We start from the raw sequence: 10,596 nt of genomic DNA, 5'->3' as shown, positions 1-10,596 counted from the left end.
CACGCACTCACATACTGTACATTTAATCAAGTTGCTCCATGAGGCAACCCATAGTCTTGGCACAAGCTACGTCCTTGGCTATGTGGAAAAATGAACATCTACATGTATCAAAATTGGACAGAAATTCTCCGTGCAGCCATTTGCTTTTTAAATACACCTCTATATATACCGATTTCCACAACTTTATTCATGACCCACCGTGACTTTGCATCTTATTATTTTCTCTCCTTTTAACGACCCCAACAGCTACAGAAATACAGAAAGTCAAACATGCAGCCTGAGGTGATAATTCTGAACAAATACGAATGAAATATTTTCAAATGTTTGCACAAAATAAAGCTGACAAACTTCTTGGAAATCAGCTACACTGCCTCCATCCTACAAGTCATACAGCCACTCGCAGCCACACGGACAAACACAAGCCCCCTGTCAGTCACATGTGGGCGCACGGCTCATAAAGCTGGTGGTGTGGGGGCGTTGGGGGGGGGGTTAACCGTACTGACGTGGTTGCTGGTTTCACACTGACACAGTGACGGACAGATTTACCGTAACCTCACAACGGCTTCTCTTCATTGCATGACTTGTTTTAACCCCCCACCATGGACTGACTGACTGACATATGGGGAAGAAGTATTCAGGTCCTTCACTTAAAGCCCCTATGTGACACATATATATATATTGTATATACATATATTCATTGGAGACCTCATGCTTTAGTAGGTGAGACGAAGAAGTCCAAATAATCAGGCTGAAAAAAGTTGAGACCAGCTCCACTTTGATTTGATGTGCGATACTTTTTAGCTTCATGTGACTGGCTTCCTTTTCAAATGTAGAAATGTTGCTGTCACTCTTAGTGTGAACACAGCATTACACCTCATTGTACCCAAACCTATGGCCCTGTTTCAGCATCAAATACATCACATTAACGAAGAGAGAGGCAATTTGTAGGACCTTTAAGTTAAATAGAGTATAAATAGATTGAACAGCTAAATTTGGCCTACAGAGAGGTCTCATTGAGGACAAATATTGTTTCATCATTTTTTTATTGTTAGAGACGATATCAAAGTGTGGTTGAAGCATAAAACTGGAAACTGGTTCTTCTCACTACTTTGACAACTTTTTGAGGTGATCTAATTATAAATGGTTGTTTGAACAAACCAAAACGGGCCCTTGGTGCAATGTCACAACTGGAAACAATGATAACTCAGTTTAGCGTTTTCAATTCAAGCTTAGGGATACAAACATTCACTAAATTCTCACACTACAAACTAAACTAATGAAGGAAAGATTTTGACATTTTGACCTATTTTTTCCTGAGAGTTAAATGAGAAGATTGATACCATACTCATGTCTGTACAATAAATAGAAAGCTACATCCAGATGCTGGTTAGCTTGTCTGTAAGAATCACAATTTGTCTTTTTTAAGGGGTTATGCACGATAATTTTCCTTTAAAATGTAAACAACCTCCCAGAATAGGCTTCTTCAGGCTGATGAGGGCGGCGTGTTTATAGGATAAAGAACTTGTATTTTTGATCCATCACAGTCTGACCTACATTTTTCCTTTGCTTTTCTTTTTCACCTTATTGCTGTCTCTCTCATATAGCCTCTCGCTCTCTGACAGGCCTATCTGGCACTACAACTCAGATTGGTGTGAAATCGCCACCTAACAGGCGGGAAATTGGCTCCGTTATTTTTGGAGCAGAGTCATGGGGGACCGTCGGACCATCATCCTCTCTCCAATGAGCAGGTGATGGAGGCGTCTCAAACATCGCACACATATGGCAGATGTACAGATGAGAGCGGAGACGGAAAACAGCTCTCAAACGGTGAATGAGGGAACTTAGAAAAGAAAGAATGAGATGGTGCGATAAGATTTCTGGTCGCTTATATGAATATCCCCATCAGATTAGCCGAATATTAATAACCTCTGCTGACAAATGAGCGTGTACAGAGCTCGACTCGATCTGTGCACAGTGTGCGTTTGTGCTGAGATGATGGAGGTCAGGGTGGGTGGTGGTGGGGAGGGGGATAGCCGAGGAGGGATGTGTCAGGAACAATACCATCTTTAGCCAAAGCCCAACATGGTCTATATCAGAGAAGCTAGAGAGCAGTGGTTCCCAAGCTTGTTTTTCTGTGATGCACCCCCACAGCTTTGTCAGATATATCAAGGACCCCTCATCGAGCCCCCTGTCATGTTTCAAATGGATCTTTAACATCATTAAAAAGCATGTCAAGGGAAAGATTGCTTTAAAAAAGCAAAAAACATTTGACTGTCATGAGTAAACGTTAAATGAACAGCGGCCTCCTGTGTTTAAGTCTGATGTTTTGTTGACCTTCTCCCTATGCAGACTTTCGTACTCTTAAGTATATTATGATGGTGACACTTTTGTCCTTTTACCTGAGTGAGGTTTTGAATGCAGGACTTTTACTTGCATTGCTACTTAAGTAAGAGTTCAGAGTATTTCTTCCACCACTGGTGCTGCGGTCAGTCAGCCGATCGTAGCTGGTTATGATTTTGTCGTTGTGGCACTGAAAATACATACAGACCATCACATCAATTTCTAATCAAATGTGTTTATTTTTCTCACCAACAAAAATGTGTTGATCTTTTATATTACCAAATCATGATTTATATTTTGTTCGACTGAGGTGAGCTTATACTTCAGACTTTCCTTACAGTCCTTGAACGGCACCATAACGCACAAGAACACAGTTCTGGACTCGGCATGCGCAGTACGTGTTGATGTTGAGACAATAGAAGAAGAAGCGGGGGGGGGAGATTGGTTGTGGCTGAGCATTAAAGTGTCATGCTCAATCCCACCTTTAGCCAAAGCTGAAAAATGCCTACAAGAGAGCACAAATAGAGTGTACAGTCAATACACACTTCTAGACTTCTACCATCACCAGTATTAAAGGTTGATCCTTTCTGATTCAGAACGTTTATTCTAATTATTCTATTTATTCTAGATACATGCATACATGCAAGGATTCTGAGGACGCTCTGCAGGGACACTCTTCCGTTTATACGAGGATACATTTATTCATTTCACAGGAATATGCTGTTTCAATCATCTCTGAGCCTTAACTGCTGCCTTTACTTGAACCACATTCAATTAATATATTAATCAATTTCCTGCATTTCTGCATTTTACTACTATATTTTATTTCTTACACTGTTTTTTAATGTTTTAATGACTGTTTTTATTGTTTCCTAATTGTTTTTAAATCTCCTTTTCTTTTGCCTTATGTTTTGATGCTTTTAATGGTTTTATGTGAAGCACTTTGAATTACCTTCTTGTTGAAATGTGCTATACAAATAAACTTGCCTTGCCTTAATATACATGAAACAAATCCCTCATCTCCCCCTGATGGCATGCGGGAATGCAGTGTCACTGGTTTCCCTGGTTTAACTGAAGCTTACTCATGCCCACTGGAAGGCATCAAACACAGTATTCATGACAGTTCATAAATTCACACAACATTGAATTGAAACACATAAACACACACACACACAGCCCAAATCCCAGGCAGAGCCCACAGATCCTTTGGAAGGAGTCTATTTTTCTCTCCCATCTGGAGGTGCATTAGCTTACGCAGCAGTAGCTAAACACTGCCCCCTACCGCCTGACAATCAGCATTCACTCAATGCAAAGGGAGTGATAAAGTCAGCCTATATGTGATCGTATCAGAATCAGAATCAGCCATGTATGCGTACGCATACAGGGAATTTGACTCTGGTTTACACGTTGCTCTCAACGTGCATACATAATATTTAATCCAAAGTCCATATGCGATTCACTCGTCTCACTACCTTTTATACAGAGCACAGTTAATCATTCTGCAATGGCTCATGGACAAGTTTCACTATTATAACTCTTCAATTCGGTGCTTTTTGTTAAAAAGAAAAGAAAATCCTTCAAAGAAATGAAATCATTCAAATCTGTCACCATCTCTTAATTAAAGACAGAAGCCACAAATACAAAATGCATCAACTTAAAATAAATTTGTGCGTAGCTATTTATAATTTAGTCTAGTAACATGTCATTGTATGTTTTATCCGTGTTAGCTTGAACAAGCGATTTCTCTTTTGTCCTTACTTCTCATGAACCCCATCACCACACTGTTCATTACATTCAACCCATTATGTTTGGTATCCTCCAGTGTTAGACAGTCTGGTCTGTGTGCAGCTGATGTCCAGGACTCATGTTTGTTCGGTCTCGTGGCGTTCCAGCGCGGGGGGTAACGTGGACCCGCAGGGGCCGTGGAAGTGGAACCTGAAACACAAAGAGAAAAGAAATGTTGTCTATGCTGTAGACGTGACACAAATTAGTGACGATGCACACGTACCGAGTGTGCGATAGTAAAATGACACATACTTGAAGCGCATGGTGGCCGGTGTGTTTTCCATGTTGAATTCGGCCACTGGGACACCTCTGGCTGCCACCTGAGGGGCAAACATGGCTGCTGGATACACGATGGATGAAGTGCCAACCTGTAGAGTGGGATTTGAATTGAAAATGTAAATAAATGAGTAAATAGCTTGACGCGTTACTTTAATGCATATCCTGTTTGCATTTGCACACTCCAGTCGATGTTTTGCACATTCCATCCTCTTGGTGTTGAACATTGAACAGCTCTTTATCTTTAAACAAATATATTTTACATATTTGTTATTTAAATTTTCCTTTTTATATTTAAGGTTCTGAAGATGCAGTACTTCATTATTATTTTTTCTTCTTCTCTTGCTACGTTTAATGTGACCGTTGTGGATCAAAAAAACAGGGCTAATAACTTTATTCTGACTTTGAATAGCACATCAGTGATGGTAAAAAAACAGAAAGCTTCAAAAGAGAATATGTCTATATTAATAATGAATGATTTATTTATTGGTTTAGTACGATAGTGATGCTGTCAATGGAACATTCTTTACTTTCATACAGTACTGAATTTAACATCCTCCAAATACCATGGAGCTTATATATCAAACATTTATGAAATTTTTAATCAGGATGGATGTAAAAATGGCCACTTCATCAGTGAAGTATTTTTGCACTTCATGATTTGGGTTGGGAAACTGCACATACAAAACACACACACACACACACACACACACACACAGATACACGCACCACCAGACAGAGGTCACAGCTGTCCAACACTTTCTCTGCGCGTGTGAGGATGTCGGAGTCCAGAGTCTCTCCAAACCAAACCACAGCTGGTCTCAGGAGACCGTGACAGCCTTCGTGCTCACACCTGAAACACACACAGACGCACACACGCACACACACACACACACACACACACTTTGTCAAAACAAATAACCTCAATTGAAAAGAGCAGTGCACTAAAAGAGAACATGAGTGTGTGACTTACCTGGGCAGCTGCTGAACTGGGATCTGCGCATCATTTGTGTCTGGGTCCGGAGCTCTGAGGAGGCAGTTTGGATAAAGACGTTAGATGACTCTACAATGCACAATCACACCCCCAATACACTTCAAATTCTGCAACACGTCCAAAGCATATTTCTTAATTATCCATGTGATTTAATAATGACACTGAGATATATTTATATTTGTATTCACATTGCACACTTCAAATAGAATCTAAACCATTTTTGGTAACATACGGCTGATAATTTAATAGGTTTTGCAAAGTGATACTTTAGCCATGAATGTGCGTATTCCACCAAATGTTTTGATTTAGCTTTAAGGCAGTGAGACATTCATATCACCTGTACGGCTGAAGATTTAATCAGAATCACTGTTAACAGTCGGGTCAGATCAGTTTTAACATTAGTGATTCTGATACTCATGATTCATTTTAGCACAGGACTTCCGTCACTGTGTCCACAGCAGAGACTAAATTGATTAATGGAACATTTCAGCTGTTAAAAAAAACATCACTTTTAAATGTCAGATGAGTGACGGAGCGACATTTAAGTTTGGTCACACATTTTCCTTGTCAACACGTCATCAGGTGTCATTTAGCTGCTGACATCTGACAGACTGAAACAGGCTTTTTCTCCTCCGGCATTTTGTGCTCAAATGAATATGATCAATATCTCATTCTTTACTGTTTTAATACTTATTTGTAATACTTATTTTTGATCTTGTTTTTTTACTATGGCTCTTGTTTGCACTATCCACTATGCCGCTGTAATCCTGTAAATTTCCCCACTGCGGGACTAATAAAGGATTATCTTATCTCTTCAAACACATTTGCATTGTGACTCTACCAGGGCTTGTATGTTGTGTTGTTAATGTGTGTGATTTGGGGGGGGGGGGGGGGGGGGGGGTGTATGCCTGAAACTTGCCCCACCCTTGTCGTTTCTTGTCCTCATTTCTGTACAGTTCATTTTTGCACTTGTTTAGGCAGCATGTTTTCCTGCCAGTGTTCTTTAGCTTTGACATTTTTGTTACATCTGTTCAAATTAACCCTTAATGATCCAAATTCCTTTCTTTTAGTTTATTCCTTGCATGCGCTTCCCATATTTGTTATGGTCTCGGAGCCGGGCCATGACACCACATTGTCGAGGTAAAACAGTCCAATTCACCCAACGACGCCAGATGACGCTCTTACCCTTTGCCCTCCAGAGCGGCACAGATGGGGCTCTTGTAATTGGCCGCTTCATGACCACAGCTCATACAGCGGGTTTTAAACAGACTTCCTGGATTAACAATACAAGAGTTAATACTGTATGTTAGTGCTGAAACAAATAGTCAATGAATTAGTCGGAAGACAGAAATTTTATAAAAGACTATTCTAACAACTGATTAATTGTTTTGTGTAATATATCAAATAAAAATACCAAATATGTACAAGTCCCAGTTTCTCCAGTCTGGAGATGTACATATATAATAATCATAAAAACCTAATTTATGAACATTTTCCTACTCATATGACATTTTATGGACTAACCAATTAATCAACTATTGAAAATTGATCAGCGGATCAATCGGTAATGAAAATAATCAAGTGTGCAGATGGAAGGACAAATAATTATTCTCTCAATTAGGGCCTATAAGATGTCTAAATATAGTGATAAGTGCCCATCAATTTGCTGTGAAATTTGTGATGGTCTCAAATTTCCTGTTTTGTCTGACCAACAAGGAAGCAAATCTTCAAAATTTAGAAGCTGGAGAAAAACAAATGATTGGCATTTTTGCTTGAAAACATACTTTTGTGTTCTTTGTCGAGTACTAGAATAGTTACGAGTAGCTTACTAGATCCATGCTGGCATTTAGTGTATTCTACTTGCCGTGGAGTTCCAGGAGGTTTTTGGATCCGGCGCGGCGGTGGAGCTCGTCGATGTTTTGAGTGATGACTGTAACCGTACGTCCCTGTTTGCTCAGTCGCTCCTCACACTCCACGATGGCCAGGTGGGCCGGGTTGGGATTTTTTGTGAGCATGACCTCGCGGCGGTAATGGTAAAACTCCCAAACACGCGAGGGATTCCTGGAGAAGGCCTCTGGGGTGGCAAGTTTCTAAAAGATGAAAACGTGACAAAAGGCCATTAATACTGACAAAGGTCAGTGCTGATTGAAAAGATCCCCGGGATTTTATTGGCATTAAGCTCCTTTTTGTTGTTGTAAATTGAGACTAAATAAACTCCAACACTGTCAATAGAAGAAGCCTCAGACTCATCTGCACAGCACCAGTGCTGTCGTATTAAAATTCATTATACTGTCAGGTGTTTATACCACAATCAAATGAACGAAGGAGAACTACAGAAACACCTGTCATTGTAATACAATAATACAGTGCAGTAATATAACAATATGCTTGCATACCTGTGCTTGCCATTTTCTCCAGTAGCCTCCTGCTCCTCTGAAGGTGGGGACTCCACTCTCTGCACTCACCCCTGCTCCGGTGATGATGGCTATGTTCTTGGCCTCGGAGAAAATCTCCCTGAGTGCTGCCAGGTCTGCAGATAAACATGTCCATACATACACACACACACACACACACACACACATACATACATACAAAACGACAAAAAATTAAGGCTCATGAATTTGTGGATGACTAATGTAATAATTGCTCATCAGGATAAGGAAATAACAGAAGCAGGGACTGTAAAGAATGAAGACTACCTGAACTGGGTCTGGCCATGTCTTTCAGGTGGGCACGCAGGTGAGAGTTGCCTCTAAAGGAGAGCTGGCGCACAATCATTGGCTTTAGGCTACTAGGGAAGAAAAATATGACATTCTTCACAACGTAAACAACTGAGTTTAAGACCTGGGGTGAGCTTGCAGTGTCTATGCTCCCAGGAGGGTCAGTGCAGCGCTATAGAGCTAGATGATCATCTGAGTTAACATAAACAAGCACAGAGCTAGCCTGTGTTTCGGTTCATTTTGCGACCGTGTTAACTGGCGACTTCATTGTAGTTGTTAACTAGGACATAAGCAAGGGAATTAGTGTGATTCATTTAGTGGTACAGTCATATTACGACAGTTTTCCTGCACAATAACAATCAGCTTCCATTAATCGTAGTTAGCTTTAACTGAGTCTGCCGTTAGCAGCCTGTCAGCAGGTTAAAGTGAAGTTAGCTAGCACACTGACAAGTTAGCGCTGGTGTCCAAAGAAACAGCAACGACCTGACCAGCGTCACATTAGGTTGTGAAGTCCATTAACGTAGCGTGTCCATAGATGCATGTATGTAGATCTGTGGCTCGCTGACGTTACCTGGAGCCTGGACCGTCAGCTGGAGGAAGCAGGAACTCAGTCGGTGTTTTCTGTTAAACACCAGCTCAGCTGCTGTGCTTCGTGGGTTGGGTTTGGCGGAGATAAAGTGAGCCTATGAAGAGGGTCAGCGAGGTAAATAACAAGCATTACAAAATGTAGATATGACCAGCAGAGGGAGCATTTGCACTACAGTGGTGTTTTTTACTGTATGCGTATTCGTGTGGCACTGGCCCTTTAAGAGACGTCACCGTGGTTAGAAAATACAGCTTCTTGTTCTTTTGAACTATTTCTGGTTATAACAACGAGCTACGTCACCAACATTTTAATTTATTTGATGGGGTGCCTTATGTATTTATGTCCATACTCGTCTCTTTTACTTCTTTTTTTTTAGTAACGAAGCAATACTAAAGTCTAGAAATACTCTGTTTCGAGTAAAATATCTGCATTCCAAATGTTGCTTGAAGTACAAAATAATAAAAGTACTGGCCCATTTCAGAATAATGTTTATTAGCTTATTGATTATCATTTTTGATGCATTAATAAGTACATTAATGTTGCAGCTGGTAAAGGTGTGGCTTAATTTTACAATTTATATTGCCAAGTAGTTTATCAATTTCACCATCGGAACATTTTAGTCTTGATGGTGTTACATAATTTATTCAGTGATCATATTTTGTATTGAATCCGCAAAATAACTAAAGTAATCGAACACATGTAGTCGAGTAAAAGTACAATATTGCCCCCTGCAGCAGAAAATGGAAAGTAAAATAAAGTTCCTAAAATAAAGAAATTGTCGTTAAGTAGGCCTACAGTAGGTCTACTTAGTACATGTATATTACAATTTACTAATGTTCATAGCTGCCAATAATGAAACAGTCCAAATTTACTTTACTTGTCCCTCTGTTGCGCTTTCTTACTGAAATAATAGCGCACCATTGAACCCATTGACAAACGTTTTATTTTCCCTCCTCCACTAGAGGTCAGCATTGGCTTAATAGGGTTTGAAGCACAACGTTAACATCACAACAATATATTGTGATGTTTTTACTATAATAACCCTGTTTTTGCCTGAGATTAACAGATTGATTGCTTGATGTGGTCACAATATATCCCATTGCAGTGTTACAGCAGCCAGGTCACACAAACAAATGAGGCAGATAAGAATAATATATGATTCGGTTGACAAGAGACTTTGCTAACACTATATCCATTTCATTTTTGCAATACTCAAGTGCTATCTCAATTGGGTAAGGTGGTGCCAAAACCAAAAGCTTGCATCCTTTTTTGCAATTTAGGGAATATTTAATAATGATCTTCGTGTTTATTACTAAAAGTGATTTAAACGCCTATTTGTTATGTGTAATGTAGTTCATGTGGACCTGAAGATAAGTGCTACAATAAATGATTATTTACATTATCATGTATCATATTTATGTGTGGATTATTCTTGTATGATGAATCTGTCAAATGTTCTGTTGATTACATGTCAAATTGATAAAATGCTATCACAAGTTCCCAGATCCCCAACGTGTCATTTTCAAACTGCTTATTTTGTTGAACGAATAGTCTGAAATCCAAATATATTAGTTGCAAATATATAAATCAGAGAAAAGAAACAAATCATAACATTTAAGAAGCTTGATTTTTTTTGCCTGATGAATGCCATTTTAATCAATTACCAGCATTGTTGTTAATTCATTTTCTGTCAGTTGATTAAATAAAGCATTGACACGGGAGAGTTTAAATTGAAGGATTGGTGTGAACTATTGCTTTTCATTGGCCACTGTGTTCTTAACGTGGAACTTGAGCTGGTGGAACTGATTTACAGGCAAAGAAAGGAACAGAAGCTCATTAATATCTCCTTCTCTCTCTCTCTCTCTCTCTCTCTCTCTCTCTCTCTCTCTCTCTCT

At 39.6% G+C, this 10,596-nt stretch overlaps 1 protein-coding gene across 2 annotated transcripts; it reads right to left on the bottom strand.

Annotated features, from left to right (window-relative positions):
- Nucleotides 1-3,280: 3,280 nt before the first annotated feature.
- sirt5 (sirtuin 5) lies at nucleotides 3,281-8,880 on the bottom strand. 2 transcript variants are annotated; one of them, XM_031869765.1, is made up of 9 exons: nucleotides 8,687-8,880; nucleotides 8,095-8,186; nucleotides 7,792-7,925; nucleotides 7,260-7,485; nucleotides 6,581-6,668; nucleotides 5,375-5,428; nucleotides 5,131-5,254; nucleotides 4,378-4,493; nucleotides 3,281-4,275 (listed from the first exon to the last, which is right to left on the bottom strand). In XM_031869765.1, exons 2-9 carry the CDS (start codon nucleotides 8,171-8,173, stop codon nucleotides 4,203-4,205), a joined length of 894 nt encoding a protein of 297 aa, XP_031725625.1. In that variant the 5' UTR covers nucleotides 8,174-8,186; nucleotides 8,687-8,880; the 3' UTR covers nucleotides 3,281-4,202. The 2 variants fall into 2 exon arrangements, with proteins under 2 accessions (XP_031725625.1, XP_031725626.1); XM_031869766.1 differs by having other exon boundaries at nucleotides 8,095-8,183.
- Nucleotides 8,881-10,596: the final 1,716 nt, after the last annotated feature.

The sequence above is a fragment of the Anarrhichthys ocellatus genome, unplaced genomic scaffold, assembly GCF_004355925.1.
Source record: "Anarrhichthys ocellatus isolate YVR2014 unplaced genomic scaffold, GSC_Weel_1.0 scaffold48, whole genome shotgun sequence".
Taxonomy (NCBI): domain Eukaryota; kingdom Metazoa; phylum Chordata; class Actinopteri; order Perciformes; family Anarhichadidae; genus Anarrhichthys; species Anarrhichthys ocellatus.
Note: the sequence above shows the minus strand (reverse complement) of the source record. Positions and strands in the feature narration are given on the sequence as shown.